This window comes from Loxodonta africana, chromosome 9, assembly GCF_030014295.1.
Source record: "Loxodonta africana isolate mLoxAfr1 chromosome 9, mLoxAfr1.hap2, whole genome shotgun sequence".
Taxonomy (NCBI): Eukaryota; Metazoa; Chordata; class Mammalia; order Proboscidea; family Elephantidae; genus Loxodonta; species Loxodonta africana.
Window position 1 is genome coordinate 15,838,643 of NC_087350.1, and position 23,743 is coordinate 15,862,385.

Below are 23,743 nucleotides of genomic sequence, written 5' to 3' on the forward strand. Positions count from 1 at the left end.
ATTATGTCCCCAAAAAATGTGTGTCAACTTGGTTAGGCCATGATTCCCAGTATTGTGTGACTGTCCACCATTTTGTCATTTGATGTGATTCTCCTACGTGTTGTAAATCCTACCTCTATGATGTTAATGAGGCAGGATTAGACCAAAAAAAAAAAAAACCCATCGATTCCCACTTAATAGTGACCCTACGGGGCAGAGTAGAACTGCCCCACAGGGTTTCCAAGGAGTGCCTGGTGGATTCAAACTGCTGACCTTTTGGTTAGCAGCCGTAGCTCTTAACCACTATGCCACCAGGGTTTCCCAGGATTAGAGGCAGTTACATTAGTGAGGCAGGACTCAATCTACAAGATTAGGTTGTATCTTAAGTCAATCTCTTTTGAGACATAAAACAGAAGCAAGCAGAGAGTCAGGGAGACTTCACGCTATCAAGAAACAGGAGCCAGGAGAATAGCACATCCTTTGGACCCAGGGTCCCTGTGCTCCTTGATAGAGGAAGATTGATGACAAGGACTTTCCCCCAGAGCCAACGGAGAGAGAAAGCCTTCCCCTGGAGCTGGCACCCTGAACTTGGGCCTCTAGTCTCCTAGACTGTGAGAGAATAAATTGCTCTTTGTTAAAGCCATCCACTTGTGGTATTTCTGTTATAGCAGCACTAGATAACTAAGACACAATCTAACATAGCTCTTGCGATGTAATGTTCAATACTTTTTGTTTACCTCATTTGAAATATACTTATTTTACTAATGTTAATAAATCAAGCCTTTAAAGGAATAAACCAATTCAGTTATTTCCTTCTACTCCCAAAAAACTTCATAGGGTTTAAAGGAACAATGTACTTCTGGTAATAGGAAAAGAACAGTACCAATGAAAATTGCTAAATCTGAGGAGTACATAGTTATGGAAATACTCAATTTCTAGATGGTTTTCAGAGTACACATGAACAACATTAATAAATACAAATTTTGATGGGCTTGGTCATAGGGAAACGTTATTAGAAAAGTCAACTTCTCTCTGCTGGGTTAAACAGAAACCAAAGAGAACACGTAACTTAAAACAAGTATGTTACTGAGCTATAGGTGAACTGTATATGAAGATCACATTCCTAGCTGTATTTTCAAATTAATCATTATAAAATGTGCCCTCAAACATCCATGAACTGCTTCTCTATCATCTCCTTTAGCCCACTCTTTTCCTTCACACACAAATGTGTCCACTACATCCAACCTGTCAAATTGCAGTCTGTGGTAAACTGGCCTCCTCTCATTCCCCTCCCCTCCTGCCTCCAAAGTCCAAGTACCACAGAGGCTTCCATCCTGCCCAGTTCAGATGCCAGTAAGAAGGCTCTCTGTTGTCATCTAGCCCAGAAAACTCCCTTCTGTGCAGCTAAGGCCTCTTCGTTTGTTTATTGTGGGTTCTCAGTCCTGCTGTAGTATTGGCCCGTGAGGTACCAGGTTCTCATTCCTGGTCTAGTGCTGGGCCCTTAGGTGCTGGGTTCTCAGTCCTGCTCTAGTTCCGGACTCTCAGGTGCTGGGGTACCAGGTTCTGTGTCCTGCTCTAGTGCTGGCCCCTCAGGTGCTGAGTTCTCATTCCTCCTCTAGCTCTGGACTCTCAGGTGCTGGGATCTTAGTCCTGCTCTAGTGTTGACCTTCAGGTGTTGGTTCTCAGTCCTGCTCTAGTTCTGGACTCTCAGGTACTAGGGTGCCAGGTTCTCAGTCTTGCTCTAGTGCTAGCCTATCAGGTTGTGGGCTCCTAGTCCTGCTCCAGTGCTGACCTCTCAGGTACTGGGGTGCTGGGTTTTCAGTCTTGCTTTAGTGTAGGCCCCTCAGGTGCTGGGTTCTCAGTCCTGCTCTAATTCTGGACTCTCAGGTACTGAGGTACCAGGTTCTTAGTCCTGCTCTAGCGCTCGCCTCTCAGGTGCTGGGTTCTCAGTCCTGCTCTAGCTTTGGACTCTCAGGTACTGAGCTGCTGGGTTCTCAGTTCTGTTCTAGTTCTGGCCCCTCAGGTGCTGGGTTCTCAGTCCTGCTCTAGTGCTGGACTCTCAGGTACTAGGGTACCTGGTTCTTAGTCCTGCTCTAGTGCTGGCCCCTCAGATGCAGAGTTCTCTCTTGATTGTTCCAGTTGCTGGCAAGCCAGCAGGCAGTGAGGAGGGTAAGCCCAAGCACAGATCACCACCCAAGCTGTGGTTCTGTTCTCTTTCTGTGTGGAAGCTATTAGCTGGGCCCACAGTTCTTCTGTTCTCTCTTTTATGACAGCTCTTCTTTTATGACCCTTCAGATGGCAGTTCCAGAGAAGTGGGGAGGAGGCATATTCCAGGGAGAGAAAACAGCATATACAAAGGAGTGAAGAAATGAAAGATTTTGGACACCCTGGGACTGCACGCAGCTCTGGGCATGATGCAGGGGATAGCAAGGGATGGGTGTGAAAAGACAGAAAGAACCAGATAAGGAAGCGTTTTACATGCTGTGCTAAGGGGTCTGAAATTGATCCAGTAGGAGAGGTAGAGTCCACTGAAGACCTTTAAGTAGGAGAGGGACTAGATGAGATTTGCATACCCAGCGAGGAGAAAAGGAAGGTCATTAAATATGAGGGAAAAGGGCATAAAAGGTAGAAGTGAGGGAGAACAGGAGAAAATTGGACATGCTTCCAAAGTTTCCTATCTTCATTAATGAGTAAAACAAATCAAAATGCATTATCATTGAGGCCTCTCTAGCAATGATCGTATGTTGTTATCTAATAAGAATATTGATATGATTGGTGTTCTTATACATGTGTATCAACACCTATGAAACCCTCACAAATGGAATGACTTCCTGCCTATTTCCTGCAAATGAATCCTCCTTTCAACATCTACCTCATGTCTAACCTACAAGATGCCTCCTCTCATTCCATGCTATCTTCTGTGTGTGTTGTTACCTTATGCTATCTACACATACAATATACAAATACAGACTAAATACAAAGTAATACATAATATCATGAATTTGTGGTGTGTATAGTTTCTCGCTCTGTGAGGTCTTGTAATGATGACCAGTTCCCTTCTATTATCTATTTTTCAAAGGAAAACTTTTATTATATTTCAAAACCTCAAGGTACTAGAGGTACTAGACAAGTATACTAGATTCTCAGTACTTTTAGTTTTGGAAATTTAAGAGAATATAAAGGAAACAGAACCACTTATCATAGTTTATTAGCTGGCCTCCCTACTTCCTGTCTTTTAGCCCTTCAATGCTAAACTCCACCATCTGAACAATCTTTTTTAAAATTTAGCTTTGGTCCTGCCATTCCCCTACTCAAACTTTCAGAGGCTGCTTGCTACCTAGCAATGAAAGCCAAACTAGGTTGCCCAGGGTACAGGAGCCTCCACAGTTTAGTCCCACCCTAATCACCCAAGATCCACTCCAGGTTTGGTTTCTTTTCTCCCACTTGAGCACATCCATGGAGTTCTGAACCTACATGTGTTCACTTTGTTGTTTCATTTCCTTCCATTTCTATCTAAATCTTTCTATCCTTAAGAGCCTAGCTCTAGTCCTACCTCCATTAATTTTTCTCTAAACACCCACATCTACACTGCTATCTCCTCTTTGTAATCTTTCAGCATTTATTATCTGATGGAACTGTCTTTTGCTCTTGCTTCTCCAACTGGACTCTAATACAGCTAAGAGAGGAGTGGAGTTGCATATAGCATATAGTGCAATGCCTGTGACTTGTAGCTGAATATGAAAACTTCCCCTACCCTGGGAATCTTGATCACTGAACAAATACAAAGCCACACTCTGAAATATCTGAATTAGATGCCTCTGGACATCATCACTGCTGAGCTGTCCATTCATCTTTAAGCTTTCTATCGATCTGGATCATACCACTCCTGAGGCCAGTAGGAAAAAAAAAAAAAAGTCCATATAAAAGGCCTTTCTTGGTCGCTCAGCTGAAAGTGTGGAGAATTTCAGATTATCTTCTCTTCAAAACTTTTATGTGGCCGTACTCTATACCAAAAAGTGAATAACTATGATGAGAATTCACTGCTCTGCTTTATTGTTCTAACTCCCTTATCCAGAGGTTAAGGGTCTGCAAGAAAAGAGTGTTCCTTTCTATGTCCTAGAAAAAGGAATCACTCATTGTATTAAACCCCAAATCATTCCCTATTATCCTGCCATCTCATACCTACATGTCTTTGTGAATGTTTAGAATAACCTTCCATAACCTTCTACTTACCCCAATTTAGCTATCACTGCCTCTGTGGTGATTCTCCTGACTCTTTTTCCTATCTCTCTCTTAACTTCCTCTGACCAAAAGAATTAAAAATATCACCATCACTATCCTCTCTATTTTGCTTCTTCTCCTTATGTATACTTCCACCACACAGCACTCTATTTATTCCTTTATAGGCCTGCACCAGACCATGCATTTAGTCCTAGTTAACTGAGCCTTTGGGATTTACAAAGTGCTTAGAAAAGGGCTCTACAGTGGGACACAAAGAAGCTACAAAAGAACCCTTCAAATAAATTGAATAATTTCATATGACATTTTGAAAGGTTATAGAAACTTCATGGTTTTTCAATTACCCTAATATTCCAATAATTTTATTTTATTTTTAATAGGCTTAAATCAGTTGTTCACTCTGGAACTGGAAGGAAACAGTCTCAGTGAATCCAACGTCAATCCTTTAGCTTTCCAACCTCTGAAGAGCTTACACTACCTGCGTCTAGGAAAAAACAAATTTAGAATTATACCACAGAATCTTCCTGCTTCTATTGAGGTATAAATATTTTTCTTCTTATGTTTTAAATGTTTCATATTTTAAAAGCAGTACACTACAACACAACAAACAAGAAACATTTTAAAAGACTTGTGATGCATATTAAACTGTAGTATATGGGTGCTGATATACAGAATTTACTATAATCTGACCATTGTTTCCTCTTCAAACGATATAAAATTATTAATTGAAATTATAATACTGGTAGAGACCACTGATTAAGTGAAAAAAGGTCCCACTGGCAGCTCTAGGAGAGAATGGGAAAGGGGAACTAAGATTTCGAACAGAAACCACAACTTGCAAAAAGGACCCTGCTTCGCAAGATAGTTACTAAACTGTACCAAACCAAACCCATGATGTTTATCACAAACTAAGCTTAAGCTTTTTAAAAATACCGGTTTGTTCAGGCCCATATGTTCCAAGGTAAAACCACAGACAAACTGATTGAACAGTAACTCTGCATGGACTCACGGGTTCCAGAGAGAAGATCAAGTACTGTTCTAGTAGCTCTGCTACTTACAAATTTTGACCAATACCAGGACAGCCCTATGACTAATTCCAGACCCCAAAGCCCGAAACCCTTTTTAACTCACCCCTTTGGAGATTTTAAAAATTTTTTTTGGAGATGCCCCACAGTTCCCCATGGTGTGTGGTCTCCTTTGCTGCAGCAAGTAATAAATGTTTGGCTGATGTGTGTCAACATTCCTCATTTGATGCATTTAAAAAACCATTCAGAGCGTTTATAAATATTGCCAGAACCCAATTAGAAGCCAAGTTTCTTTGTCTGAGTCAGTTTCTGCCATACTATATGATCATTCAGCCAGACGTCAGGGTGGAGTTTACCGTGGCTGTGGCCCCAGTGAGCCAGACTAGAGGTTGTCTTTTGATCTTATGCTACTGCCTTAGGTGCCCTCCTTTTTTTCCTATTTCCAAATTAAAAGACAGGATTTATCAAAATCTTAAAGATTAGCGGCTCTAATACCTGGGTTTACATCAGAATCATATGAACTAAGACATAGAGAGTCCTTGGACCTATCCCAGTCAGGCAGAATCAGGTTCCTTGGAAAGCAGGGCCAGAAATTTATAATTTCTTTAAAAATTAAAATTTTAAATAAATAATGTATGCATATGGTAAAACACACACACACACACACACACACAAACATACATGCAATATGATAATACAAAAGCAATGCCTCTCTATCCCATGTTTGAACTTCCTGTCCCTGGTTTTTCTCTACAAAGGATGCACTCGTACTAGCTTGGGAAATCCTCCCCCCGACACACACACGTGCATACATTATAAATGCTTCTTAAAATCTCTGCTCCACACTTTCGCCACTTAACTATGTATCTTGAAGACAGTCTCACATCTATATATAAAATAACTTCCCATTCTTTCCTACAGGCAGAGTTTTCAATGTATGGATGGATTTATCATAATTTATTTAACTAGTCTCTTACTGAGGTACATTTAGGTTGAAATACATACTTTTAGAAAGTTCAGGTTTGGGAACCACTGATCTAGTTTAATACCGTCAATATTCATGAAAAGCAAAGAACTGGAAATTTCTTTATTCATTTCTAACAAATACCAAAATTAAGTGACAAAGAGGGGGAAATCACCATAATATGAATAGAAAGTGACACTGAAGATATATGCCAGTTCCACTTGTGAATTACAAAAACAGTACAAGGAGAATTTTGTAGCTCAAATCCTTTAATGAAAAATTTCCACTAATGCCAACTACATTTAATTTGAAGGCAGTTACCTGTTGAAAAAACCCATTGCTGTTGAGTCAATTCCGACTTATAGTGACCCTACAGGACAGAGTAGAACTGCCCTGTACAGTTTCCAAGGAGCGCCTGGTGGATTCAGACTGCTGACCTTTTGGTTAGCAGCCATAGCTCTTAACCACTATGCCACCAGGGTTTCCAAAGCTACTAATAATTCTAGCAAACTTCATCCTGATCTTAAATTAAGATTCTTTTAATTAATTTAAATTAATTATAATATAAGTGAGTCTAAAAAATGCAGCCTAAAAATATATACAGACAGTGTGGTATATAGTGGGAGGCTTGAGTTAGGATGAGTTTCTCTCATGCTTAGTCACGTAACATTAGGCAGGTTTTATAATCTCTCCAAGCCTGACTTTCTCTACTGCTAAATGGAGATCATAGTTTTCTACCAACCTTCTGGAGTTTTGAAGTCCACATGAAAGAGTTTATGTGAAAAACTTTTGTAAACTAGAAAGCTTTATACATTTATTATAGTATACTCTATCTTGCAACACTGGCTAAAAAAATAAAATTTACTTAACTCCATAAGCATGTCAAACGGTGCATTTTATTTTTTTAGTTAGAAAATTTGACATCTTAAAAAATATGAATTCACTTGAAAGAGCAGCAGATGAAACTTTAGATAATACTGAGAATAATCACATTAGCTATTTTAGTCTCTGTGAAACTGAATATATTTATCAACAAAAGGAAGAAAAATAATAGCCTTTTCTCTTAATTATAGGAATTATACCTGGAAAACAACCAAATTGAAGAAATAACTGAAATTTGTTTCAATCATACCAGAATGATAAATGTCATTGTACTTCGTTATAATAAAATTGAAGAAAATAGGATTGCTCCTTTAGCCTGGATAAATCAAGAGTAAGTATATAATACAATTGGACTGGCTTCGTCTAATTCTTCCATTTGCTCGTATTTAACAGAGTGTACAAGTTGGGGGTGGTAAGTGAAGGAGGTGACAGCGAAACATCGAGGGGCTCTGACAGATAGTCCTTTCTTATTTAACCCCTCCCCACCCTATTTAGTCAGCCACTTCATGGAGCTTCCAAACTGTTAATTATATTATTAGTGTTAGGATATCTATGGTTACTGCTACTGCTACTATCATTATTACTGCCTCTTGCCAGTACATGGCACTACCCTACCACATACCAGGTACAGCCAGAACTGATCCTAGCAGTTTGACCTTGGAGGTCAGACCACAGTGGTAAAATGCCACTCTAGTTTATGTCTACCTCTTAGGGTGGTCATGAAGTTTAGATGAGCTATCCCTTGCACACAGTAAGTAAGCTTCTATCCATGTGTTCATTATCCTAATCATTAAATGGAAGCACCAGGCTTCGGAGCCCAAGCCTTTTCTCCTATACCACGCTGCCTGTTTCTCCATATGATTTCTTTATTTCAAATCTTAAAACGTGGACTGAAGAATGTTTGGCCCAATGGTGGGAGCAGAGAGTAGACTCCTTTGTTCTGGGAGGCTGCAGCACTCAATGAAGGGGCAAGGCCGTGGAGCCAGGCACGTTACGACAGGGAAAGGACAAGCAGCACAGTCAAGACTGACTCAAGCCCTGCCAGCAACTCTGTCCCCGTCCCCTAACAGAGAGGGCCTGGAATTATGTGTGGGTTCATGTGAATGATGGATCATCATCTGAGCAGCATAGATGGGGACATTTGGTTTTCAGAAGTAAGATGGAGAGAAATGAAAAGAGGCCTTAGAGCCAACTGAGTTCAGGGAGGGCAGGGGAGTGGAAGGGTGGATTGAGTCCCTTGTGCATAGAGGAGACCGGTGTTCATCAGGTGAAAAGAGAGAATGGGACAAAAGTCCTAGGGGACTCAGGGTAAGGCTCCTGAAACAAGCAAGGTCATTCTCCACATTTCTCAGACTTTCTGCTGAATTAGCAATGTTTTCTAGATCCCCCAGTTTTATCACAGGTCCTAGGTATGCCAGGTCATTAAATCAAATGTTGAACAAAAACTAAACAAACAAACAAAAATGATCCCTTCTTCCTGAACCAGAGACAACTTTAGAGATAGGCGATTTGAGGTCAGATGGGACTCTTGGATTTCATTTCTGATTAAACTGTTTGACCTTAGAGATATCTTGGGGACCTCTTTGAGCCTCACAATTAACCCCCAGGGATTTAAGAGTTTTTCTCTCCTGAACTTTGTTACTCCTCTCTAATAGAACTCAAAGTACCTGGAGAGGCAATAAAATGCACTGGTAAAAACATGAGTCTTGTAGCCTGACAACCCAAGCTGGTTAAACATCCAAGCTTGTATTTAGAATCATTACTACAAACTGAGTGCTTTTAAGAAAATGGACTAGCATCAAGACTGGCCTTGTTAAAATTTGGAGTTCACGGTCACTACCCTGATGTTCCCAACTGTTTACTTTTTCCATTGCTGTAGAAATCTCGAATCGATTGATCTCTCCTACAACAAGCTCTATCACGTTCCCTCATATCTACCAAAGTCTTTGCTGCACCTAGTGCTAATTGGGAATCAAATTGAACGGATTCCTGGCTATGTGTTTGCTCACATGGAGCCCGGCCTGGAGTACCTGTACCTGTCATTTAACAAGCTTGTGGATAATGGAGTGGACCGTGTATCTTTTTATGGGGCATACCATTCTCTGAGAGAATTATTTCTGGATCACAATGACTTCAAATCTATACCACCTGGGATACAGGAAATGAAAGCACTACATTATCTGAGGTTGAACAACAACAAGATACGGTAAATTTTGGCTTTTTCAAGTATAAATTTAAATTGTTGGGGTTGACAAAATATATGATTAAATGATCATGACATGATGTCTGGGATTTACTTTAAAATACCCCAGCGAGGGAAAAAAGTGATAAACAGTTTGATTAAATAAGACTGACAAAATGTTAGTAATTGTTGAAGCTGGGTATTATGTACATGGGGATCCATTATAATTTTTTCTATTTTTATATGTTTTTGCCAATTGCCATAACAAAAAAAAAAAACAGCATAATTACATAATGCTCAGAACCTTAGAGATGGGTTCAAATGAGGCCTTACAGCAATAAAAAGAATATGGGGCTACTCCCAGCCCCACATATAATTTAAAAAATATGAATCTGTAAAACACAAAGCCTAAATACATATATGCTAAAAATAAAATTGCTTCTATCTAGATTTTTCTGAGGGCATAATTCTGAAAAAATCTATTGAGTCTCAACTTTCTTCATTTAGGGGGATGCATCTTTCTGTGTGTTCGGTCATTTAACTATGCCCAGATATCATGAATGTCTTAAAAACTGATCTGGAATACTTTGCTAGTGTCCTAGTGGCACAGTGGTTCAGAATCCATCTGCTAACCAAAAAGTCAGCAGTTTGAATCCACCAGCCCCTCCTTGGAAACCCTCTGGGCAGTTACACTCTGACCAACAGGGTCACTATGAGTCAGAATTGACTTGATGACGATGGGTTTGATTTTTTTTTTTTTGCTTTTATCACTGGTAAAGGGATACAGAGAGACAGGAACACTAAGATCTTTTTGTTTTGTCACTGAGATACCCCTTATTCTTTTCCCACTCTAAAATTCCAAATACATTTAAACTGTAACAAGGACTTATAAAGGGCTGGGAGAAGAGGTGGAAGTGGGGAAGGGTAGGAAATAGACTGGTATGTGTACAGCCAAAAAACCCAAACCCATTGCCATCAAGGGAGCATATGGCAATATAGTCCATTTTTGTCTGTAAGTTCTACAAATTGCATATGATTGCTTGTAATATACTTATTAATACATCAATTCTCCTAGGACAGAAAATTTTAGACGTTTTATGAAATGTGAAAGAGATTTGATGAGGTAATAGTAGAGTATGGATTCTAACTAAAGCCATTTCAAAGGCTTCAAGATTATAGAATTAATTTCTTTACTGACCCTGTTGCCCCAATCTGTGAAAGTCCAAAACCAAATCCATTGCCGTCAAGGATGATTCCAACTCATAGTGACCCCACAGGACAGAGCAGAACTGCCCCATAGGGTTTCCAAGGCTATAAATCTTTATGAAAGCAGACTGCCACATCTTTCTCCTGCAGAGCAGCTTGTGGGTTCAAACCCAACTCTTCGGTTAGCAGCTGAGCACTTAACCTCTGTACCGCCAGAACTCTTTCTGTGAAATACTGTGATAGAAAATTTTGACATTTCTATTTAATGCTAAGAAACTAAGGGTAAGGACAATTTGTTTTCTATTAGAGGTCGCTGATCTAATGAAAATAGTTTGATGGCCACCCATGAAAAAATTAATTTAGAATCGATCACAGGTAATTGAACTAACTACTACATGAAGAGAAGATATAAAAATTCTCAGTCAATAATTACTTTAAATATACTTTAATACCACATTAAAGCCATTGAAGGGCACAAAAGAAAGGAGATAATTAAAAAGGGAAAGAGGGCCTTCTGTTTCCAGACAAGACAGAGTAGTCACACTTATTCCCATTCTTCCCACTAAGTACAGCTAAAAACTCTGGACATTATATGTAAAGCAAATACAAGAAGTGGAGAAAAGGCAAATCAGCTAGGGACCTCAGGGCTTTAGAACAACACAACAGTGAGTTCCTTGGGTTTTCTTTTGTCTCATATACCTCAAAATGGTAGCACCTTGGAAATGACAATGGGAGCAGACAAAACTCCAAGAAAAGTCTACTCTCTTTAGACAAAGGACTAATAAAGGGGATAACTAGCAAGAAAAAAAGTTTTAGACAGAAACCACTCTACTCCAGCCAAGCTCCATGGAAAAAGCCATGGACCCACCCCCATACCTGTCAGCAGAGGTCTAGTGGGTAGCCTAGTCTTCCACCCTCACCTGGCTGTAACGCGGCACACATGCAGCACACCCCCTTATCACTGCCAGCATATCAGAGAAGACCAAGTTGGGAGCAGAAACTTTCGACCCTGCACAGCAGTAATGAGTTTCTCTCCCCCACTTGCAGTATTAGTGCAGGCTACATGGGGAACAATAATGGGACATCCCTCTTCTTCCCAGCCAGGGAGATGTCATCAGCAGAAGCCTAGTGGGGAACCTGAACTCCCAATTCTGCCAGCTACAAGGACGCACTCTCCCCCACACCAAGATGTCAGTGAGGACAAGTGGGGAACCTGAATCTTCACCTTCACCTGAAAGTAGTGAAGCAGCAGCTCCCTTACCCCACCTGCTTGATGTCAGAAAAGGCCTGCTATAAGACACAGTTCAAATAAGATCCAGAGTCTTATAATACCCCAAATGTCCAGGATACAATAGGAAATCATGCATCATACCAAAAACAAGGAATATTGTCACTTGAATGAGAAAAGACAATCGGTAAACATCAATACTGAAAGGACACAGATGTTGGCTTTACCTGACAAGGATTTTAGAGCAGCCATCACAAAAATGCCTCAAAGAACAATGACAAACACGCTTGAAACAAAGGGAAAAAAGGAATTCTCTGTTAAAAAAGAGAGAAGATATAAAGAAGAACCAAACGGAAGTTTTAGAACTGAAAAATACAACCAAAATAAAATACTACATGAATGGGCTCAATAGCAGATTGGAGAGAACAAAGGAAAGAATCGGAGAACAACAGAAATTATTCAATCTGAACAACAAAGAAAATAAACTGCAAAAAAAAAAAAGAACATCAGGGAACAGCGGGACTATAACAAAAGATGAACATTCACGTCATCAGAGTTCCAAAGGAGAGGAGAAAGAAAGTGGGGCTGAAAAAGTACTTGAAGAAATAATGACTGAGAATTCCCCAAATCTGGCAAAAGACAAACTTAACCAAAGAAGTCAAGTGAACTCCAAACAGGATAAATCCAAAGAAATTCATGCCAAGATATATAATAATTGAACACATCAAAACTAAAGACAAAGAGAAAACCTTGAAAGCGGTGTGACAGGAACTATGCATTGCCTGTACAGGAACAATGGTTTCAATGACAAGTGAAACCACGAAAAGCCAGAAGAAGAGGCACATTTTTCAAGTGCTGAAAGAAAAGATCTACTTTCGACTCTGAAATCTATATCCAGTAAAATCATCATTCAGGAATGAGAAGAAACACAGACATTCTCAGACAAAGAAAAACTAAGGATATGTCACCAGCTAACCTACTTTAAAAGAATGGCTAAAGGAGTTTTAGAAAATCAGAAAAAAAGAACAATGAGAAAAGCAAAATTATGGGTAAATAGGAAAGACTTTTCTATTCCCTTTGAATTTTCTGAATCATTTTTGGTGATTAAAGCAAAAAGTATAAAATTGTCTGATGTGGATATCGAGACACATATAGGAAACATTTAAGACAATTATAAACTGGGGAAAGTAAAAGTAGTTAAATGGAGCTAAGATTTTTTTCACTTCACTGAACAGACAAAATACTGGGACGATTAAATTTTTGTGGTGATGGAATACTATTATTTTGATTGCAGTGGTGGTTACATACTTTTTTTTTTGGTGGCTTCATGAAGGTATACATAGGATAAAATGGCATAGAAATATACACACACATTGTACTCATGTCAATTTCCTGGTTTTGATACCATACTATAGTTAGATAAGCTGTAACCATTGGGGGAAACTGGGTGAAGGATACAAGGGACTTCTGTGTACTATTTTTGCAACTTCCTGTAAATTTATAATTATTTCAAAATAGAAAGTTACCAAAAAAAAAGTCTAAAAGCTGAATAGAATTACTAGAATCATACTTTAAGTGTGTGGGCCAGTAGTTCTTAATTTAGTTGGGTAATATGGTTTTTATAACAATTAAGAAGGATTTGTAAAACTTTTCTCCTGACATTACTGTAATACTTTAAGTCCATAAAACTTACATTAAATGATAACTCTAAAAACAGAGTACCCAAAACACATAAACGACATTTTCAGAAAAAATTAAAAGTGGGCTTTTGGTTTCTATATTCATGGTGGTACTCAGGTTCTATAATACAGTGGCTGGTAGAAAAAACATACAAATGACCAAGGTTGGAGCAAAACTAAGACTGAAGCTGTATGAAAGCAGGCTAAGTATCAGAGGTAATCTACCCCACGTTAAATATAAAAAAAACACTAAGGCATTAAAATATTCCCTTAACAGCAAAACTGTTAGATAACATCCATTCCAGAAACTCTGAGAGATTTGTATTTTGACTTTTTTCTTACTTTTGGAAAAAAATTTTTTAATTGTATTTTAAAGCAAACACTGTATTTTAACATGCTATTGGATTTTGTTCGTTGGTATTTCCTTGAAAATTTTGACATCTATATTCATAAAGGTCAGCAAAAAAGAGGAAGACCCTCAACAAGATGGATTGACACACTGGCTGCAACAATGGGCTGAAGCATAACAACAGTTACGAGGCTGACGCAGAACTGGGCAGTGTTTCATTTGTTCTGTTCTACACAGGGTCACTATGAGTCAGAACTGACTCAGCAGTACCCAACAACAACATTCATAAAGGATATTAGTCTGCAGTTTTCTGGTGGTGTCTTTATCTGGCTTTGGCATCAGGGTAATGCTGGCTTCATAGAAAGAGTTTGGAAGTATTCCTTCTTCCTCTACTTTTGGGAAGATTTTAAACAGGATTTGTGTCAATTCTTCTCTAAATGTTTTGGTAAAATTTCCCAGTGAAGCCATCTGGTCCAAGGTTTTTATTTATTGGGAGGTTTTTTGCTTTTGTTTTTTTAAATTACTGATTCAATCTCTTCACTTGTTATGGGTCTGCTGAGATTTTCTACTTCTTCAGTCAGAGTAGGTAGGTTATGTGCTTCTAGGAATTTGTCCATTTCATCAAAGTTATCAAGTTTGTTGCAGTACACTTGTTCATAGGATTCTGTTATGATCCTTTTTACTTCTGTCAGGCCGGTTGTAATGTTTCTGCTTTCATTTCTTATTTTGGTTATTTGCATCTTCTCTTTTTTCTTTGCCAGCATAGCTAACCCAAAAAAACCCAGTGTCGTCAAGTCGATTCCGACTCGTAGCGACCCTATAGGACAGAGAAGAACTGCTCCATAGAGTTTCCAAGGAGCACCTGGTGGATTCAAACTGCCGACCCTTTGGTTAGCAGCCGTAGCACTTAACCACTACGCCACCAGGGTTTCCTTAGCATAGCTAAAAGTTTGTCAATTTTTTTTGGTCTTTCAAAAAACCAAATTCTGGTTCTGTTTCTATTGTTTTTTTCTTCTCTATTTTATTTATTTTTGCTCTGACCTTTGTTATTTCCTTTCTTCTAGTAGCTTTAGGTTTAGTTTGCTCTTCTTTTTCTAGTTTCTCAAGTTGTAAAATTAGACTTTTTTTGTGATCTTTCTTCTTTTTTAATGTAGGTGTTTACTGCTAAAAATTTACCTCTGAGGACTGCCTTTGCTGAGTCCCACAAGTTTTGGCATGTTGTGTTTCTATTTTAACTCCAGGTATTTTTAAACTTCTTCTTGACTTCTTCTTTGACCCAATAGTTGTTTAGTAGTGCATTGTTTAATTTCCACATATTTGTATGTTTTCTAATTTTCCTTTTGATATTAACTTCTAAGATTATTCCTTTGTGGTTGGAGAAGATATGATGCATTATTTCAATCTTTTTTAATTAGTTGAGACTTGTTTTGTGGCCTAGCATATGGTCTATCCTGGAGAATGGCCCATGTGCACAGGAGAAAAATGTGTATTGTTCTGATGTAGGGTGGAGTTGTTCTATATATGTCCATCAAATCTAATTGGTTTATGGTATTGTTTAAGGCTATTATGTCCTTATCTTCTTATTAGATTTTCAGTCCAGTAATGAAAGCGGTATATTGAAGTCCCGAACTATTATTGGGAAGTTGTTTATTACTCCATTCAGGGCTGTCAGTATTTTCTTCATATATTTTGGGGCACTGATATCAGGTGCATATATATCTATAATTATTACATCTTCTTGATGGATTGGCCCTTTCTTTATTATGTCATGCCCTTTTTCATCTCTTATACCAGGTTTTTATTTAAACTCTATTTTGTCTGATGTCAGTATAGCCACCCTTGCTCTTTTGGTTACTAGTAGCATGGAATATTTTCCATCCTTTTCACTTTTAATCTGTTTGCATCCTTGGGCCTAAGATGTGTCTCTTGTAGACAACATAAGCATAGATCTTTTTTTTTTTAATCCATTCTCCCACTCTGCCTGTTGAATGGGGAGCTTCGGCCATTTATATTGAAGGTAATTACTGAAAACAAAGGACCTACTTCTTTTATTTTGTTAATTTATTTTTTTTGTATGTCTTGTATCTTCTTTAGCCCACAATTCCTACATTTTTGTGTTTAGTTACATTTTTATGTTGAGTCTATTTGATTTCTTCCTTTTTCCCTTCTGTATATATTTTTAAAATATTTTCTTGGTGGTTACCACAAAAATTACATTTAACGACTTACATTTACAACAATTATTTTAGCTTTATACCAACATTTAACATACAAAAAACAAGTGACATACTAAAACTCTATTCCTATTTCACTTCTCCCTCCACCATCTCTGTTGTTGCAGTACCAATAACATCATTATACATCCTGTGTTTGCTAGGTTAAATTCGTATTTATCTGTCACATATTTGATGTTATAATGCTTATAGATCTTAACTACTAAATTTATCCACTGGAAATACCATAAACTGGCCATTTCATTTGCCCATATAATTACCTTTATTGGAGATCCCTTTATACTTTTTTCTTTTTTTTTCCCATGTGCATCTTTGAGTACCTGTCTAGTGTCCTTGTTTACATCTGAAAGACTCCCTTTGGCAATGTGTGAAAAGCAGGTTTGGTGATAATGAATTCCCATAATTTTTGTTTATTTGGGAATATCTTGATTTCACCTTCATTTTTGGAAGACAACTTTGTTGGGTAAGGAATTTTGGTTGGCACTTCCTTTTTTTTTTTTTAAGAGTTTTTTTCTTCATTGTACTTTAGATGAAGCTTTACAGAACAAACTAGTTTCTCAATAAACGGTTAGTGTGCATATTGTTTTATGACATTGGTTAACAACCCCATGACACATCAACACTCTCCCTTCTGGATCTTGGGTTCCCTATTACCAGCTTTCCTGTCCCCTCCTGACTTCTAGTCCTTGCACCTGGGCTGTTGTGCCCCTTTTCTATAAGTATTTTCCATATGCCATTCCATGACCTCCCGGTGTCCAGGGTTTCTGAGAAGAAATTGGCATGTTGTCTGATTGAGGACCGCTTATACATTATACTGTGCTTTTCTCTTACTGCTTTCAGAATTCTCTCTGTCTTCGGTTTTCAAGAATTTGATAACAATGTATCCTGGTGTACACTTCTTTGGATTCATTCTGCTTGGTGTTCACTTAGCTTTATAGATTTGCAGGTTCAACTCCTTATTCAGATCTGCAAAATGTTCTGTCATTATATCTTGGAATATTCTTTCTATCCCTTTCTTTCTTTCCTCTCCTTCTGGGATCCCCATGATCCTTACACACCATGATCAACTGGATTTATTTCAGGAATGCAAGGATGGTTCAACATTAGAAAATCAATCAATGTAATATACCATATCAATAGAACAATGGAAAACAACCACAAAATCATCTCAATTGACACTGAAAAAGTATTTGATAAAATCCAACACCCTTTCTTGATAAAAAACATTAAATAAATTTTTTTCTTGATAAAAAACATTAAATAAACTAGAAATAAAAGGGAAGTTCCTCAATACAATTAAGGGGACTTATGAAAAACCAAGAGCCAACATTATATTCAACAGAGAAAGATTGAAAGCTTTCCCCTTGAAAAAAGGAAAGGGGGCAAAGATGTTCGCTCTCATCACTCCTATTCAATATTGTATTGAAAGTCCTAGCCAGAGATATAAGGCAAGAAAAAGAAATAAAATCATCTAAATTGGAAAGGAAGAGGTAAAATTATCTCTATTCACATATTACATGCTCCTGTATTTAAAAAAAATAAAAAAGAATTCACTAAAAAGCTTCTAGAGCTAATAGAGGAATGTAGTAAAATCGCAGGATACAGAGTCAACACATAAAAATCAGTTCGGTTTCTATAGAACAGTAATGAGAAATCTGAAAAAGAGATTAAGAGAACAGTTCCATTTACGATAGCACCTAAGAGAATACCTAGAAATAAATTTAACCACGGATGGCAAAGACTTATATAATGAACATTATAAAACACTGCTGAAAGAGATGAAAGAAGACCTAAATAGATAGATATTCTGTGATCATGGATTTGGAGACTTAATATAGTCAAGATGTCTATACTACTCAAAGCAATCTACAGATACAATGCAATCTGGATCAAAATTCCAACAGTATTCCTTACAGAAGTGGAAAAACTAATCATCAGTTTTATAAGGAAAGACACAAGACCCTGGATAGCCAAAGCAATTTTGAAGAAGAACAAAGTAGGAAGCCTCACACTTCCTGACTTCATAACATTACACAGCTGCAGTAATCAAAATGAACTTGTATTGGTTTAACGAAAGGCATATATACTAATGGAATAGAACTGAGAACCCGGAAGTAAATCCATACAACTCTGGTAAAGTGATTTTCAACAAGGGTGCTAAGTCTATTCAGTGGGGAAGGAATAGTCTCTTCAACACATAGTGATGGAAAAATTGGATTTCCATATGCAGAAAAATGAAGCAAGATCTATACCTCATATTATACACAAAAACCAATTCCAAATGGATCAATGACCTAAACGTTAAATCTGAAACCATGATGTTCTTGAAAGAAAATACAGGGGCAAAGCCATGGCACTTAATTTTTTTAATGATAGATTATCAAACACAACAATATGCATGAGCAGCAGAAGACAAAATAGATAACTGAGATCTCATAAAAATTAAATACTTCTGTTTATTGAAAGAGTAAAAAGACAACCTACAGGCTGAGAAAAAAATCTTCAGGAATGATATGTCCAATAAGGGTCTAATACCTAAAAAAAAATTTTAAATTTCTATAACAGAGACAAAAGACATGAATAGACACTTCACCAAAGATGATATTCAAGTGGCCAACAAATACATGAAAAAATGTTCATTATCATAAGCCAGAGATGTGAATCAAAACTACAATGAGATACTGCCTGTGATTGTTATGGTTGTGTGTCAAGTTGGCTGGGCCATGATTCTTGGTGGTTTGGCAGTTATGATACAGTTTGGCAGTCGTATAATGATGTGATCACTTCCATGATGGGATCTGCTGTGAGTAGCCAGTCAGTTGAAAGGGAGTTTCCTTGGGAGTGTGACCTACATCAAATATAAGTGGACTTTCTGACAAGGCTCACAGGCTTTTGCTTACTCTGGATCCTGCAGCTAGCTCCTGTTCATCTGACTTCCGGTTCTTGGGACTTGAGCTAGCTGCTTACCTGTGGTCTTGCCTGCCGATTGTGGGATTCATTGATCTTCCCAGCCTGTGAGCAAGAGCCCTGGTGTCTGATCCAACGATCTTGGGTACGCCAGCACCTGCAGCTATGTGAATCAGGAGAAACCTCTATCCTGACCCATGGACATAGGATATTCCAGCCTCTACAACCACGTGAGCCATTTCCTTGATATAAATCTCTATTTATATGCTTTACTGGTTTTGCTTCTCTAGAGAACCCAGCCTAAGAGACCACCTGTCTTAGGCTGGGTTCTTTAGAAAAGCAAAACCAGTGATGTATATGTGTATATATATGGAGAGATTTTTCTCAAGGAAATGACTCATGTGGTTGTAGAGGGTGGCAAGTCCCAAATCTGTGTGTCAGGTATCAGGCTGGAGGCTTCTCCTGACTCTGGTAGCTTCAAGGGCTGACGAACTCAAGATCCACAGGTCAGACAGCAGGCTGCTGGCTCACGGCTATGAAGGCTGACAAATTCAAGACTGGCAGGTAAGACAGGAGGCTGCTGGCCCAAGTCCCAGGAACGGGAGGTCAGATGCTAATGAGCTGGATGCAGGATCAAGAACAGAGCAAAAGCCAGCAAGCTTTGCCAGAAAGTCTACATATATTGGATGCAGGCCATACCCCAAGGAAAATCTCTTTCAACTGACTGGCTACTCACAGCAGATCCCATCATGGAGGTGATCACATTATACCAGCTCTCATTGTGGAGGTGATTACATCATTAGACAACTGCCAAACTACATCATAACTGCCAAGCCACTGAGAATCATGGCCTAGCCAAGTTGACACACACAACCTTAACAATCACACTGCCTTACTCCTACTAGAACGGCAATGATCAAAAAACAGAAAATAACAAATATTTGTAAGGATGTGGGAAGATCGGAACTCTTATCCACTGCTGGTAGGAACATAAAATGGTACAATCTTTGTAGAAAACAGTCTGGCAGTTCCTCAAAAGACTAGAGGTAGAGCTGCCATATGACTCAGCAATTCCACTCCTAGGTATATATACTGGGGATCTAATAGATGTGACATGAACAGACACGTGCACACCTATGTTCATTGCAGCACTATTCACAATACCAAAAAAAATCCCAAAACAATCTAAGTGCCCATTAAGAGAAGAATGGATAAACAAAATGTGGTATATACATACAATGAAATAGTACTCAGCTATAAAGAAAAAATGAAGTCCTGATACGTGCTACAACATGGACAGACTTCAAAAACATTATGCTGAGTAAGATAAGTCAGTCGTAAACGGACAAATACTGTATGACCTCACATATGAAAAGACGAGAATAAGTAAATATATAGAGATCAGTGGCTATCAGTGGTTACCTTGGGCAGGAGGTGGGAGGGAGAGAGGGGATTATTCTCTGGGAAGTAATTGGTTTATGTTTATGGTAATGGGAAAATTGGCATCGATTGAGGTTAAGGACTGCACAACTTGATGACTGTAACTGATATCACTAAGTTGTATGCCAGAAATAAGGTGAAATGTCAAATACTGTATTATATATAGTTTTAAAATAGCAACCAAAACCAAACCAAAAAAAAAGAGGTTAAAGTTGCCGATTCTAATTAAGTACATTCAAACACCGCATGGGGTTAGTTCTCTTGGTTCAACAGTTCAGGCTCATGGCTTCATGGGACTGTCAGGTCTATTGGCCTAATGCTGTTTTATAGAGTTACTGTTCCCCTACCTAGTTTAGTGAGTAGTGCCTGGGGTCTTAAAAGCTTGTGAGTGGCCATCCAAGATACAACATTTAATCTCTGTGTGCCTGGAGCAGCAGAGGAAGAAGGAGATCCAAGAGTAAGAGAAGGAACCAGACTGTAGGTTTAACTGCCTCCATAAACTACTGCCTCCTTTGCCATGAGATCAGAAGAACTGGATGGTGCCCAGTTACCTACCATTACTGAACATTTGATCAAGGAATCAATAGATGAATTCTGATCAAGAGGGGAAAATGGAACAGAATTTCAAATTCTTACAGAATCCAGACTTGCTGGACCTATTGAGACTGGAAGAACCCTTCAATCTATCACTCTGAGAAAATCTTCAAACTATCAACTAAAATTATCCCTTGAAGTCATCTTTAAACTAAACAACTGTTTAGCTAAAGTAGCAAAGAATGTTCACCATGAGGATTGCGCTCTTTTGAAGAATTATCTATATAAGATCAAATTGTTAACAGTAACTTTAAAGCATAAGTGAAAAGTTTAGGGGGCAGTGGGTCCAAGTCAATGCTGGGGAAACAATATGGGGACACAGCATGAAGAACGTAACCAATGTATTGAATTATATGTGTAGAAGCTGATGAATGGGTATATGTGCTGTTGTGTATATTTTCACCAAAACAAAAAATTTAAAAAAGCAAACACTAGATATCATGTTATTTTATCCCTACGTACTTCAATATGCATCCCTAAAAAATTGATGGCATTTTGTGATATAATCACAATGCCACTCTTACAGCTTAAAAAATAATTCCTTAATTCTCTATATTCAAATTTTCCCATTAGTCTCAAAAGTGTTTTATCTAGTTGGTTTCTTCAAATCAGGATCCAAATATGGGACATTTGTTTGTTACCTCTCTCTTAATCTAGAGCAGCACTGAACCCCACCTCTTTTTGAATTATTGAATAAATCAGGTATCACCTGATTTATCTGCCTATCACCTGTATTTTCAGTAAATTGGAAACTACCTCTAAAGACTTTGTAAGTTTTAGTTTCAAAAATTTTTGGCAAAAAGTACTTGATAGGTCATGCTATGAGTCACACTGCATTGCACCAGGAGGCATACAACAGTTGTTTGTTCCACTATCAGTGATTCTGAAATTCATTAGTGCATTTAGGGGGTCACCACCTGATTATCTCCAACAATAATTCAACCAATGGTTTCATTCAACGATGACTGTTGCTTGAGGCTATTATTCATTCGTAACAAAATGGTGAATTTCTATTTTGTCATTCATTCCACATTAGTTGTGATTCCTCTGTAAAGAATTTTCACTTATCAACTGGGACTATTTTGTTGATCTGAAAGGTAGGATAAATGCTCAGTTCTTTTCTTTAAACTACCAAGCAGAGTAAGAAGTTGTTGCCTCAGTGTTTTTGCTTTGTTGTTTTGTTTTTGGCTTTTTCTTTCTCTTTTCCTGAAGAATCAATATGAACTTGTGGGTTTTATCTATCCAGTTTGTTCCAGTCAATTGTAACTATTAGTCTTTTTGATGCTTAAATTCACCCATCTTTGGCCAATGGTGGAAACCCCGGTGGCACAGCAGTTACGAGCTTCGGCTGCTAACCAAAAAGTCAGCAGTTTGAATCCCCCAGGTGCTCCTTGGAAACCCTATAGTGCAATTAACCTGTCCTATATTTTTTTATCACTATGAGTCGGAAATTACTCAAGAGCTGTGGATTTAGTTTTTTTTTTTTTTTGAACAATGGTAATTTAAGCTGGCTCTTGTGTTCTCTGACATGTTTCCATTGATCTTGGATAGCTTACTTGTTCCTGGCACAAAAACATGCGTCCGACTCTGTTTTTTTTTGTTTGCTTGCTATTGCAGATCTGTAATCAGTTTTCCTCTAAGGAGCCTAGTTCTTTTTATTGGGGAACACTATTTAGAGACCAAAATCTGGGTACCAGGTGTGCTCATTTCACTTATGTTGTCATTGTTTCTTAGGCTTTTCAGTGGACTTTGAGGAAATACATATTTTGAAAGGAAAAAATATGAGTTCATACTGACAGTTCCAATTGAAATTTAACATTATAGGTATTTACTTAATTTTTTTTGTTTCAAACTTGTTTCTCACATTGAAAACCTAGGTTCTAAACAATTTTAACTTATTTTTTTCCTTACAATACATAAAAAAGTTTCAAAATGATACCATTATTGCTACTAACAATAAAAGTACTGAATTAAGTTTCAGATTTTTTTTGTCACTCTATTTATTCTTATAATATGTTCCACTAAAGATGTCCAGGTGAAATACAGCGGCTCTTGAAATAATTATTTTCTCTGTAATATTATGTCTACAATTTAATACTGAGATAAGGTCATTTGTTTTAGTTCTTAAGAATTGCTTTTTTCTTTTTGATTTAATATTTTTTATATTAAGCATTTATACGATTCCTAAGTCAACACTGTATAATAATATTGAGAGAACTCCTGTCCCTTACATGCTATTCTATCCCTCCCCCCCCATAGGTTAAAATTTTAATTAATTTCTAGTTTATTTTTACAGTATTTCTTTTTTAAATATAAGCATACATACACATATATATGTTGACATACCTCCATTATTGCCCACATTATCATACAAGAGGAGCATTATATACGCAGATAGATAAATAAAGTGTGTGTGCATTTCTTCTACTCCTTGCTCTTTTAAATTATCAGTATGTCCTGATATCAGTTCATATCAGGATATAGAGACATTCTCATTCCTTTTTACAATGGAATAGTATTTCTTTATATGGATGTGCCATATTTTATTTAATCAGTTCCTTACTGACAGACCTTTGTTTCTTTTATTACTGCAAGAATACCACAATGAATAACAGTGCAACTTTCACTTTGTATTTCTAGTTTAACTTTGGGATAGACTTCTAAATGTGGGATTGCTGAGTGAAAAGGGTAAAATGCACATAAAACTTTGTTACATATTTCCACATTCTTCTCCATAGGATCATGCCATTTGGTATTCACTTCAATAATATTTGACCTCCTACAGCCTCCTCATCAGAATGTTAATGAACTTTTGGATTTTTTGGGGGGGGGGGT

The 23,743-nt window shown here is 37.8% G+C and overlaps 2 protein-coding genes across 4 annotated transcripts in view; one reads left to right on the forward strand and one right to left on the reverse strand.

Moving 5' to 3' along the window:
• The window catches only part of CENPP (centromere protein P), a 383,426-nt gene that overhangs the window by 105,322 nt on the left and 254,361 nt on the right, over positions 1 to 23,743 (reverse strand). The gene's annotated exons all lie outside the window — the stretch shown is intronic.
• Positions 1 to 23,743, forward strand: part of ECM2 (extracellular matrix protein 2) — a 39,406-nt gene that overhangs the window by 14,065 nt on the left and 1,598 nt on the right. For both annotated transcript variants that reach the window (XM_003421091.4, XM_003421090.4), the window contains exons 6-8: positions 4,599 to 4,756; positions 7,281 to 7,420; positions 8,969 to 9,295. In XM_003421091.4, coding sequence (XP_003421139.1) covers positions 4,599 to 4,756; positions 7,281 to 7,420; positions 8,969 to 9,295 — 625 coding nt within the window. The remainder of the gene's footprint in view (positions 1 to 4,598; positions 4,757 to 7,280; positions 7,421 to 8,968; positions 9,296 to 23,743) is intronic.